Below are 13731 nucleotides of genomic sequence, written 5' to 3' on the forward strand. Positions count from 1 at the left end.
ATAAGCAGTAGCCATTTCACTCAGAGTAATTCCCATGTGTAAATTACTGAGGATTCCAGTGGCAACCAAATTGCTTAAAAAAAAAAAAAAAAAAGTCCAAACTTCCTTAGTTTTGTATTTTAGCAACTCATTTTGAAGCTGGTAACTTTTCTGGGGAGTTGGCTGTATTTCTCTTCAAGCACAGCTTTGTGTAGTTTTGCTTTTTATCTTGAAGCCTTTTTACCATTTAAAAATAAAAAAGGGGGGGAACAGTGGAAATGTGAATGTCTTCTCTTGGCATTTGGGGAGCAAGGTGGTAGTGAAAGAGGCAGCAGCACTGTGTGGAAAAGAAAACCTCTACTCTGTTTCTGCAGCCTTTCCTTGACTTTGCAGCAAGTGAAGACAAATGCCCAGCTTTCTTCACACCGCCACCCCCCCCCCCCCCCAACCCTTTCCCTGTTCCTAATTAAATCAGAAGTCAAACTATTAAATTTCTGTGTTTGTTTTTTTTTTTTTTTTAAACAATCTCATTCTTGCAGAAATATTGCTAGATATTTCAGTTAAGCTTCAGGATTGTGGAGGAACCATGGAAGTGCTGAGCAGCATAAACAGGTGTAGCTCTGCATCTCTGAAGGGCTGGAAACCGATTTGCTGTATGCAACACTTCCTTCAAGCTATCATATGAAGAGAATGGGGTTTCCCCTTCCCTTGGAACCTGAATAGTATCAGTTATAGGAAGTGAGTTGTAATATAGGGATATTCATTATTTTGGATACTTGTATCTAGAGGAAAGGAACAGAGGTTTTATCTGTGAAACCCGCTATCATATGTCTCTAGTAGTATAAATACCTGCGTGTTGTAACTTTTGAAGTGTTTTCTGTGACTGCAGCATTTTATACAGACCCTCTATTTTAGGATATTGAGGTAATGCTTTCTTGTTTTGATGGGATATGGACCTAATCTGGGTTTCTTCCCTGTTCTCAGCTTCCTATTTTCATAAAACTTAAAGCCAAAGTATTATCTGCAAGACTTGTTCCCTTCTGTCAAAGTTGATCATAATGGCTCTTCAGCCTCAGACATTTCTAGAAAATGACAAACCAGTAAAAGAAGTGTTCTTGTAATAGCAGGGCAGATGAGCGCTGCCTGAAGTATCAGACATTATTTGGAAACTGATGGGAACTGGAAATGCACAAGGCTAGAATATGAGCAGATTCTCTAAAGTATCAAAAAAAAAAAAGTCTCACTGAAGCTAAATTTGCAAGGTGATACCTGCCCTCCATATAGAAGTTTAAGTGCCTACTAGAATAACTGCAGGAAAGATGCACAGAACTGCCTTGGACTGTGCTTTTCTGTTAATGATCTGTTTGGAGTCTTAAATTGGGCTGTGGGTACTCAGAAATCTTGTAACACTGAATTATCCCCTTCCCAGTGCTGATAAAAGCTGTTTGTTTCTGACATCCACAACCTGTACAAAACAGTAGCTCTGTGTTTATACTCTGATGGGAACTCTTTTAACACTGTTGAGTGGTGCCTTTCTTGAGGCCAAAGAAAGGACCCATTTGAAGTCCTCAAGTACATTGAGAAGGAGCAAAATACAGGATCTAAGGTGGCATCTGCAATAACTTTAAAAAGAAATAGCAGGATAGAATGGGTAGTATTATTTTCAGTGCCATGCTTCACATTTTAATAATATTGAAGAGCTGCATGTTTTAATGCCAGGGTGTTTTTTATCTGGCAATTTCATTTAGGTTTTTCTAATGACTGTTTATCTCTTTTTGGTGCTATTTTAAAATAAAAGTTAGGCTAAATAATGCAGAATGTTTACTAGTGATGTTATGATAGTGCATAAAATTTTAAAAATAAATGACCATAGTACATTTGAGGAGAGACGAATTAAGGTTATATAAGCAACTTCTTAGGGACAATGTCAGCCTTTCAATAGTCCATCTCAAGTTGGATTTCTGGTAAACACAAGCCACAAAAATACCACTTCATGCAACACTGATATGCAGCTATCTTTGTGGTGTGAAACAGAGCTATGTGTGATAGCACAAAAGTCTGTGCAAAATAGCTAAAGTAAAATTGCAGGTATTTGAACAAAACGTTTTGATCCCTCTTAACATTTTGGCATGTAATAAACTATTTCTCCAAGTTCTATGAAAAGTGCAAAAAATTTAAGAAACACTCTGAGTAGAAACTGGTTTTGCATATTAAAAATAAGAATTTCAGCTCCAAGGTACCCCTTGTTTATATGAGGACTGTTTTCTCTTGATTTTGGTGGAAGAGTGCCATCTACTGAACTGCATGAATTGTACCTTAGGTTTTTCATTTGTGGTGGTAATTTTGAGCAATCCTTCTATAACATTGTCACTGTGACTTTCATAGTAGTGAAATAGTAAGTTTCTCAGTTCCTTTGGTGATTTGCAAAACTAAAAATTATGCTACAGTGAAACCTGAGGAGGCTTAAAATAAAATTGAAAACACTGTTCTTAGGAGGATTATATTGCAAAATACTTAGAGTAGCAATGAGAGGATAGTTATTGGTGGCTTATATGTTTTGAGGCTAACTTTGAAAGTCTTAAGTGTCATTTTGAATGGAGAAGACTTAAGATGTCTCTCTACTTAAGCTTTTGAGCAGACTTTGGGGGAACTCTCTCCTGAGACCTATTTTATTGCATTATGTTTGAATTAGGATTCGTACACTGCTAGCTGAAATATTTAAAAAGCAATAGCAGCAGTACTGCTTGTGAATGTCACTTTGGGTATTTGGAATATATTCCAGTTTATGACCACTACCACTGTGAGTCTGTGGACAGATTGTCATGTCAAGTTGGTACAGGCAGAGATAAACGTGTACCTACCACCTCCATTTAGGGGCTAAGCTTCTACATTTTGTTTATATAATGGAAGTGTTGGTACTTCTAACCTGTGACCCTTTTAGCACTTAGAGCGAGTGAGTTTGCTGGTAAATACTTCAAAAGACTGTGTAAGCAAAAAAAAAAAAAAAAAAAAAAAAAAAAAACCAAAAAAAAAAAAACCACCACGAAAAAACCAACCAACCCACGCTATACCTGTGTCACTATATTAGTAAAGCTCCTAGTGATGAACAAAACTTTTTCCAAAAGGGTGTTTAGGAGAGGGAGTCATTTCCATCATTAGTACAAGGCAAAATGGTGTGAGAAGCAGAAGAGTGGATTTAAGCCTCATCCACAAGTTAAGTGTTGAAGGATTGTATCCAAAGGGAGGAGCTAATATCAGTATGGACAGATAGACCACAGCAAAATCTAGGGGAGAAATAGCCAGTGGTCAGTGACTTAAAAATAACTGAAGAAAACTTGTTTGGCAGGCAAGAGTTAAGGGCAGTGTTTTAAATCATGCTGTGTGAATGAAGAGAGACTTCTGGACCTAGCAAAGAATTGCTTTGCAGTCAGAAATCAGTGTTGACAGCTGATAATTCATTGGGCAAGGTTTGGCTGTGTTCTTTGAAAATGTTAAATTGTCCTTCTTAATAGATAGTATCTATGGTTCTTTATGCTTTCATAGGTTAAACTAAATAGGTGTATAAATTCACTTAACATCTAGTTCAGATCATTATATTTGTTAATGCTCCTGTTGGCAATGTGTGTACAAAATATTTGGGCACTGGGAAGAGACATCATTTTTATTCCAAGTATTCCTCGGTTCTAGGAGTGTAGAATGGCTCTGCCTTTAGTCTTGGCTGAAAAATCTATGGACATAAGAAAAGCCTGGTTAATTATTCATGTTGTGCTATAGTATGTGCTACCAAAAGGATGGATGAGGTATGATATCTGTAATAACATGTTAAAATTTGACATTAAAATTAAACTAGTCTAAATGGATGACAGATGAGCAGGACTTGGAAGCATGCAACAGGATACAAAGATTTTGCCTCAGAATTTTAAAGATGATCTTTCAAAATATGTAACTATTTCCTGGGTTTACTCTTCTCTATATAGTCTTTGGAAAAACTTAAATGAGTTAGCAGTTATCACCCATTTCATTGTATCTTATGTAGTCAGAGGAATCGTTATGCAGATGTATTTGTAGAAATTTCCTACTCTTTCCCTGTGTGTTCTGCCATTCTCCTTCCATTCTATCCTACCCAAAAAAAATCAGATTAGTCACCTTTTTTGCTTTGTTAGTGCTAAAATACAGCTTTTAGACTAAAGTAGTAGAACCTGGATCAGAAAACAAAGTCAGTGAAATAAAGGAAAGCTTGGAGCCTTGTTAGTTTTCTGAAATTACTGTGCTGTTAGACTAAATTGATGGGTTTACCTCTTCATTTAACAGCATGCTCTGCTATCCCAATTGTGCATATAGAAACTTATTAAAACCAATTTTGTTTCTTGTTTGATTTTAAATAGCAGATTTTTAATCCTGTTTGCATTTGTACTGCTTAATTACATCTTGTTCTAACAGATGATTGCCTCTTACTGGCAGCTATGAGAAAATTCTACCAAATACAGCCTTTATAGAAAACTTACTAGCACTTTTCATAGCTGTTTGGGAAATTCTGTATTTGTGTAAGCAACTCTGAAGTTTAAGGTGTGTTTTGCCTCCTCACTATTATCGTTGTTAGAAAAAGGATCGGATATAAATAACTGCTCACTATTCATTCCCTATCAGTTTCCATGCAAACTAGTTCAATGATTCAGAGAGCTGGGACTCTTTAGCCTGGAGAAGAGAAGGCTGAGGGGAGACCCTATTATGGTGTACAAGTGGGTTGGTGTACAAAGGTTGGTGTACAAAGGGTGGGTTGAAGGAGGATGGAGCCAGGCTCTTTTCAATGGTTCCCAGTGACAGGACGAGGGGCAATGGGCACAAGTTAGAACATAGGAAGTTCCGTTCAAATACACGGAAACACTTCTTTACGGTGAGGGTGACAGAGCACTGGCACAGGCTGCCCAGGGAGGTTGTGGAGTCCCCTTCTCTGGAGATTTTCAAGACCCGCCTGGATGCAGTCCTGAGTAATGTGCTCTGGGCAATCCTGCTTTGGCAGGGGAGTTGGACTAGATGATCTCTAGAGGTCCCTTCCAACTCTGATAATTCTGTGATTGTTTAATTTTAAAATATATAACTCATACTTATTTAAGCAAAAAAAAATGGTTTTGTGCTTTAAAATTGCTACATCTTCCTATGTACAGAAAGAAACTAGTTAATGAACTTTAGCTGAGATCTATATACTTTGGTATTTTTCAAAACATAGCTCTGTTTACACCCTATGAATCTAAGATTTATTTTTTTAGGTTAATATTAAACATCAGAAACCGACTGATTCAAGGGAGCTAAGGATTGTTTTGTAAACAACTTGGGAAGTTGATCTGCATTTATACAGGAACTAATGTTATTGATAGCAGGTTTAGAAGTTGAGAAATTCAGATTCCAGGTAGTTGTGTAGTCACCACTTCAGTGTAATTTCTAAAGCTGCAGTAGCAAACAACAGTAGTAGTTTGCTCTAACCTGTTAAGCTAATGATACTTGTAATAAGAGCTCACATCAACTGTTTAAATACCATACCTGTTGTTGTGCCCTTCCCCCTCAACAGAAAAAGGGTAATTGATATGCTCTCCCTCTCCTTAGGAAAGCATGAAATCTTATGAGTGTCAGGAGATGTAAAAACTGCTGAACTCATGTGGTATTAAATAATTTCATGATAATGCATCTCATATATACTTTTTGGACAAATAAACTATTTGAATGCAGATTCTCAGCCTTCATTGTTATTTAAAAAAAAAAACACTGAAGGGCAATACTGTTGTGCTCTCAAAAATATTTGGAACTTTGTATAATGTTAAGATTCCTAGAAAATGAGGAAAAAATAATGCATTTTCCAGTATTTTGACATGTAAATGATCTCTTCCAATTTATCTTCCTGTCTTCCCACTCTCCTTTTCCAAAAGAAGGGGAGACCTTTGGAAAAAAACTTTTGGTAGCCTTCCAGGACTGAGATCCTGATCTAACCTCTTCATCTCTGAGGTGCCTTGCATTTTCATCCGTTTGACTAACTGAATGAAGCTGAATATAGAGATTATTTTTTTTCCATTGCCTAGAAGTTATAGTTCTTAACTCTCTAGGGACACTTGATTTGGTTTCCAAGCATAATATGTAATGTTGACTTTTTTCTGTCCAAGTAACCAGTTCAAACTGTATCTGGATCAGCTAATTCAGCAAGTGCTGTATTTGTTGCAGGGAAGTTGCAGCTGGTGTCTTCTGACTGTCTGTTATCTGATGCTTTTTTTTTTTCCTTATCCTGTTTTCTGATTGTCAGTTTTCTTGCCTTCTCAGTCCTTAGCTGGCAGAAGGAGAATGCATCACAATGGTCTGGCTGGAATTCCCATAGTAAATTGTTTACTGGTAGTTTGATGGTATTTCTGCCTGACAAACATTAATCTCAGTTTTAAAGCCCTAGTTTGTTTTTGCTTGGTGCTGTTGTTTACACAGAGAAAAGTGGATCTGTAATGTTAACAAATATTATTGTACACTTTTGCAAATCTAAATACTGAGACATGGGGAGGAATAAAGACCTATTCAACTGACTGATAGAAACGCAGCAAAATGCTATGCAGGCCTAAAGCTTTAGAAAGAAACTCTATAACCCTAAAGTTGTTGAAAAAGTGATATGATACCATATCAGGATTGGTATGAAGTCTAAAATTCTCCCAAAAGTACTTTGTGGATTTTTAATTTATCTTGTTTGGTAATATATGGATGTGAACGGTCAAAGTTAGTTTTGTAGACTGTGATCCTTTCCAACTTCTTGAATAACTCTCTCTTGCTAAATAGGTGTGTATCTCGATAGTCTGTTCTTTATGAGATTGTTTCTGTGAGAGATCATGCTTTTGTATGTGCAAGTAATAGTACTGATTAGGACTAGGTGCAGGTAGTATTGACAAACAGTTAGGAAAGCTGTGTGACACTGCTCTTGTACTGCTTTAGTCCTGCTTAGGTGTATTGTATCACCAGGACTTTATGGTACTCTGTAACTTGATGTAAATTAAGTCTCTTTTTTTTAACTGTTGTTGGATTGTATCCAGACTTGGCAATGATGAGTAATACCACACAGACTTTTAGTCTTTATATACTTAAAATACTATTTGGAAATCTCATGGTCACTGTGGTTTTTTTTTCTGTTATGGTAATTCTTGGGGACCACAATCAAAGCACATACAAAAGTGTGTGCAAAATATGTGGTGGCTTTGCTGTTTATAAAAATGATTCAGGGTCTGATTAAATAAAGTGGGAAACTGCTATGTAGCAGTGACTATAGTAACGTATGCAGGTATAATATGCAGTCCTGGAGGGCTATGTGCTACAGAATAGTATAGATAAGAGAAATGCTGTGAATAATCTTTTGCCTTTAATGTTGTGTATAAAATTCGGATCAGTGGTATGTTTTTTTTCCTCTAGTCAGGTCTGGTTTTTTACATCAAAATTGTCAAATGTTTAAATACTGTGAGGTGTTACTGCTACAGTTTTGAGAAGTAGCTAGGAATTAATTTTAAAAGCTGCTACAGTTTCAGATTTGTCTTAAAAAATCTCGAGATATTTTAACAGTGGCAGCAGGAACATGGTCCATATCTTGTGCTATACTGTCAGATATTTTATAGCAGTGTAATGACAGGAAGATGTAAATATCTGTGTGGTGATAGTTTGGAAGTAATTTATATTATAAATGTGTCTCTGTATACATAACTGACTTATACTAGGGAATGAATTGATAGCTACAGGTTTTGCAACTTTTTTCTATGTCAGATGGATCAAACACAGGTGAAGAACACAATATTCCCTATGTCTACTTAGAGTAACTTAAAGAATTAAAACCAAAGAGGACTGTTCTTCTGAGGCTTTCATAAATATTCTGGAATTCGTTTTCTCTTTCAAAATGTGACTTAAAAGGGCAGATGTGTTCCTTTATAGATACATTATAAATAATAGTAATAATTAAAAAAATATTTTAAAGAATATTTTCTGGAGAGCACTCACTAATTAAAAGGCTTTAATTTTGCTTGGAAAAAAGTGTAAGCTTAGGTCTAAAGATTGTTTGGAAAAATATCTTTTGGAACTGTTGCCTTTTCTCTCAAAGCAAAGTAAAATCAGTATCATTATGTGATACTAAATTAGTGTGATAATATGCTTTTATGTATGACCTACACTTCTAGTAGTTACTGATGTTAGGACATGAGTATGTTACCTCTTCCTTTTCTCAGCCACAGCTTTTGTCTCTTGCTTGCTTTTTCAAAAAACAAGATGACCAAAAAAAAGACAAAGGTAATGAAATACTAGTGTTTTCCAGGGTTAATTTCCTAATGGCAGTGGGGAACACAGAACCAATATTTAAAGATACAGCTGAGAAACTATAAATCTTTCCTATTTGTTCATATTTGGAATAGGTGATGAAGGAGGAATAATAGAAAGAAATGCTTGGACGTGAAGGAGGAAGGATGAGTCTTTGATTAGAAGACTGGTCAGATCAGACTACTTCGAGAGCTACCCTAGGTCTTTGGCAGAGGGTTTTTCCTGTCTACAAAATTAAAATGCTTTGCCCATCTTGTCATTACTCATTATAATTTTTGCCTGTTTTGGGGACTACTGTGTGGTAGATGATCATTGCTTAGTACAGTGAGCTCTCTTGCCTTAAGCGCACACATGCAAGTAGAGAGGATTTGGACAAACTGCATTCCCTGGGCTGCTGCCTGTTCTGTGTGGTAGAGAAATGCTTAACATGTACTGAAACAGGCATGTATTATTATCCTTCTACAGTCAGTATTTAAGTGACATACTTTTTAAACTCGGCATACCCTGCAAAACTGGGAGGCTTTGCATTGCTTTAGAAAAGAAGATTAATGCTGTTTAGGAGGATGATATTAATTTGAGATGAGAAGAGTAATTTTAGCTACTAGGTGAAAAAGTGAAGATGACACAATCCTTGGGTAAAGCAACTAAATGGGACTAGCTGTAAGGACTATTTTTATTTTTTATTTTTGTTTCTTTTATAGTGCTTACAGTAATCAAACTTTATTTTCAGATCTGCATGTGAGGCTTCCACAGATTCGTCAAAAAAAAAGAAACTTGCTTTCAATGTTCAAAGCTTGTGTAAACTTACTCCCAGTGCTGTATATTTATGAATTTCTGGAGAGAGAACTGTTTCAGGTGTCCTGGAAAACGTAATAGGATTTCTTGTTTAAAGAAATGTTTGAGTATTCTTAATATTGAAACTTTTACTGACTAGTTATAACAATGCTTCCAGAAATATTTGCATCAGAAGTGCTTAAAGAAAACATTTGAGGGATAGAATTTGAAGGTTGGAGTAATTTGAGGAAAAAAAACTCTGTTTTTCTGGGTCATACTTCTGTTGTTTTGAGGCAAAGTAGCTGTAAAGCCTCAATTCCAAATAAACTGTGGGTGGGAGAACAAACAAGGGTTACATTTAATTATGTTAGAAATTGATGTTTGGTGAAGGGGCTGGGGAAATCTTCTTTTGTTAGAAAACTACCTGTGTTAATGCAGATAACTAACATTTTTAAAATTCAGTTCCTGTAAACATCTGAATTTCACTTTCAGAAATTGCTTTCTGACTACTTCTGCAAATAATTATTAATTCAAGTGAATGCAGAAGCATGAGCAAGGCTGAAGCAAATGTGCTCTGAAACTTCTGGTATACCTTGTGGGGATATTTTTTTCCAATCTGGCAATTTGTGTAGTCAATCCTTAGTTAATACAAAAGGAATGATTTTGCATTATAAGTATTCTGAGTTTGTGTAGGAAGGTATCATTTATGGGGACACCCCTCCCCCCCACAGGTTTCAAGTTGTATTGTTTTGTTTTCTTTAAGAGCTATAAACTGTCAGTGGAATACAGATGAGTTCTTCGTATAGGAACCATATTGATAGGAATGTAAAATACAAGGGAAAAAACAGGTGAAGCAAGCTGGCTCTTTAAGCCCTTCCATGGCAGAACAAAATTAAATTACTAATTCTTTTTGAGTAAGAAAGCTGGTATTAAGTTTGCTGGATTATTCAACATCTGTTTAGTATATCTCTCATCACTTAGCTGGATGTTATGCAGATTCATTAGTCTAGGAGAAGAACGTGATTGAAGTTAAAAAATTGAAATATTGCAGTGTGTTGAAGCAGACTTGTTCCCATTGTAGTTCTACTTGCATTTTATCTTGCCAGCTTAGAGGTTGAGCAGGAGGTGTGTTTTTAGTTTTGATTTGCATGCAACCTAATAGTCTTTTCACCCTTTCAACTGTCTGTAGTGTGAATGCATGTATTTTTTTAGTCTTTTTATCCACTTTTTGATTAACAGTTTCTCGGTAAATGAAAAATTTGCAGAATGAGTGAGAATTGTACTGTTAATTTCTGGTTTATACTGATAGAAGAAATTGTACATTGTACTCTCTGTTTTGCTTACAGCTTTGAAATTATTTCCTTTCTTCCAAAAACTAAGGTACTTCATTAAAACAAGATGTGTTCAGCTCTTTGACAAATTATACTCTAGAAACCCTGGGCATACTGTAATGATAAACTACTGGCTGCTTTGCGTAATTCATCTGGACTTGTTATTTCTGCTGTCTCCTAGAGGTTGGAGAATTTCCCTGATTTTGTATCAGAAGAAAGGGGATAATCACATTTGAAATACAAAACCTTTGCAACTAATAAATGAATCTTGTATGGAGAATTTAAAGAATCTGTGTTGCTGCTGCTTCTATTTGATATTCATTATGGAAGTATAGGACTGATTTATGTGTGGGAGGGAAAATGAACAGGCTTTTGTTATCTCATAGTTGGTGTGACTCCAGGAAGTCTTGATACAGAGATCCTGGAAATTTACGTTATACATAACTTCCCATTGACTCCTCCATATTTTGTCTACTGATCTTTTTATCTCTGTCACAGCAGATTTTTTAACATGCCTTGCATTATTGAGCTCATCTTTCATCTATAGGTAGTGTTTAAAAGGGAGAGAAAGCTCCTTTAGTGCTTGAAAATGTGGTCATTTGATTATGAAGTTTATTTAGATTAACTTCCTTTTATACTAGTCCTGATGTTTAACACTACTAAAAACTGCTTCATTCTCCATTGTGTTCTCATTGATGAAGAATCCCTTAAATAACTCTAAGTTAAGCAATTATACATAATTTTTGTATTCCATGGGGGTAAATAAGATGGGTGTTTTAACTGCTTTGTGTTACTTTGTGTTGTTTATAAATGACATTTTTGGTGATCACTCAGTTCTACATGATTAAAGAAAGCAGGATGTTAACCTGTTTGAATGTGGTACTAGTGATAGTGACAATGTTGGTTATGGTGTTTGTTGGTCATCCCCCCCATTACATATGACAATTGTTCCTTAACAGTACCAATTCCAGCTTTGGTCGGCCAGGAGTTGAATGCTACTGCCAACATGACACTGGAGCTGCAGTAATACAGCTTCAGTTCCTGATTAATGAGGTTAGTAAAACGATATGCATGTTCCATAATTTGGTGAAGATATACTCTGTATCTTCTTCAATTTCTCATTAAGCAAGCATCAAAATCAGCTAACACAAGTGAGTCTTAGCATGAATGGGATGCAGTAATAACAATTGTAAATAAATTAACTTTTTAATTTTAGAAAATGCTTGACTAACTGCTGGAAATAGCTTTGTCTCTAGAGTACTCCTTTGCTCTAAGCAAGAACTCTTTTTTCATAGGAATATTTATTCATGTTATTGAACATTGCAAGTTCTCGTGAAGTAGTAAAGTATGTTTTCAATAGTACTAACAGTTTCATCAGGTAGTTAATTTTATTTTGATAGAGTTAGTTTTAGACATGAGCTGAGCAAATTAAGGATAATCTGATCCCTCAGTAATTTCGAGTGTCTTTTCTAGGGGGTGTAGTAGCTGAGATGTGTCAGTGCTGTTCTTGAGCTAGCTGGGGCCACATTTGTAGAGGGACTTCTACCTCAGAGGAATGGTGAAGTCAAACCTCACTAGCTTTGTCAGGACATAGATATTAGCAGTAGAGTTCATTGCTTAATTTCTCTGTGGAGGTGAGCACAAGGGAACTGATGTGCATGTGCCAGAAAAAGCTTCTCCTTCTTCATCCCCCCTCAGTATAGCACTGAACCAAATGTGAATGAGGTCAATGAGCTGAATGATGTGATTGTATCAGTTATCTCTTGGAACTTACCTGTGCTATGATGTTGATGCACATGCTTATAAATATTTTTTCATCCTGGAGGCAAATGTGTAATATATTGTTACTATGTTAATGATATACTGTTACTAGAGTTATGAAAAAAGTTGACTAAAACTTTTTCTTTCTCATAGGGAGCTCTTGTGAGTGCCTTGGCTGATGATACCTTACACCTGTGGAACTTACGTCAGAAGAGACCTGCTATACTTCATTCACTCAAATTTAACAGAGAACGGTAGGGATTGGATTAATGTTGCTTTGCCCCTTACCGTCACACTATGTGCTATTGTAAGATCAGATTTATTAATGCAGTCCAATTCATAACTTAAGTGAATGAAACTGGATTTATATTAGGTTTGAGTTACAGGCTGTTGGGGCCCAAATTACATGTGAGTAAACACAATTGTGACCTACACTGAGATGATTTTTCCATCACTTTGCATATTGTATTGTTGAACATCACTTTTCCCATCTTTAAAATGCAGAGGTATAGAAGACTTTCAAGCTATGTCTCCAAAGAAGTTTTCGCACAAAAAGTGTGTGTGTGTGTGTACACCAACAAGACAACAGGAAAACCAGTTCAATTTTTTAACTGGAAGTTTTTCTCCCCTTGATGACAAATTGGAATTCTGCAGTGTTAGAGCTCCTATGTGTATCAGAAACTGAAAACAATATGCATTTTTGACTAACAGTTTTGAGACTCAAGAGTGTTGTAAGCAAGCTAGAGAAATGTTTTAGATTAAATTTCTAAAAGTCAGTTGACACTATTTCGATTTAAAAAAAAAAATCTCTTTTCTTTTTTTTTTAAATAAAGACTAGTCCTTCCCTTTTGGGAAGTAGTCTTTTTCCAGTATGGGTAAAGGCTCAACTGGAATGCTGTGTCTACTTTTGAGCAGCGTGCTTCAGAGATGGACTGCTTGGGGAGCTCAAAGGTTGCTAGCAAGAATGCACAATGATCTGTGACTTGTACCCCTGTTGAATAGGGCAGGAAGTAATAAGCTTGAAATAATGGGTAGCAATAGAAACAGGTAAGATAATTATTTATGTAAAACCTTCTAATGTAATGTCATACAAAGTGCTAAACAGGCTGTTGGGTGGGTTACAGAGTCACTCTGACAGAGCAAAATTCTCTGCCTCAGGGGAGTGACAGTGTTCCTTTATGCAGCATAAAAGTCAAACAGAAATGCAATTCACAACCTCTAGTTCAATGAGGATTGTCCAACTATAGGAGATGCAGTAGTGTATCCAAACTGAATTTTCTCTCCCTCCATTTCCCATTATTTCTTAAATGACTTTTACCTGTAGCACCTACTTAAGTGTTAATATAAAATTTGGATATGCAGCCTGAAACCACACTTGGACATTGACTTCTAACTAATGCTTTAAAATAGATATTTGAGTAGGTGATTGTGTACAAATCTGTTGGAAGCTGGCTTAGTCTTAGATGTGTGTTTGTTTAAACAGAGTGGAAGTTTTAAACCATCCTTTCCCTGTAAATGTAGTGTTCTCACCAGTAAAACCTGTCACATGGAGTTGAATTGTGTGTACTCT

General features: G+C 36.0%; 1 protein-coding gene across 1 annotated transcript in view; it reads left to right on the forward strand.

Annotated features, from left to right (window-relative positions):
• Positions 1 to 13731, forward strand: part of STXBP5 (syntaxin binding protein 5) — a gene marked incomplete at its 5' end in the record, with an annotated part of 105871 nt that overhangs the window by 18151 nt on the left and 73989 nt on the right. Inside the window, 2 exons of the mRNA XM_082481873.1 lie at positions 11372 to 11453; positions 12315 to 12415. Of these exons, the coding sequence (XP_082337999.1) occupies positions 11372 to 11453; positions 12315 to 12415 (183 nt within the window). The remainder of the gene's footprint in view (positions 1 to 11371; positions 11454 to 12314; positions 12416 to 13731) is intronic.

This window comes from Vanellus vanellus (assembly GCF_965231255.1).
Source record: "Vanellus vanellus genome assembly, chromosome: 3".
Classification (NCBI taxonomy): domain Eukaryota; kingdom Metazoa; phylum Chordata; class Aves; order Charadriiformes; family Charadriidae; genus Vanellus; species Vanellus vanellus.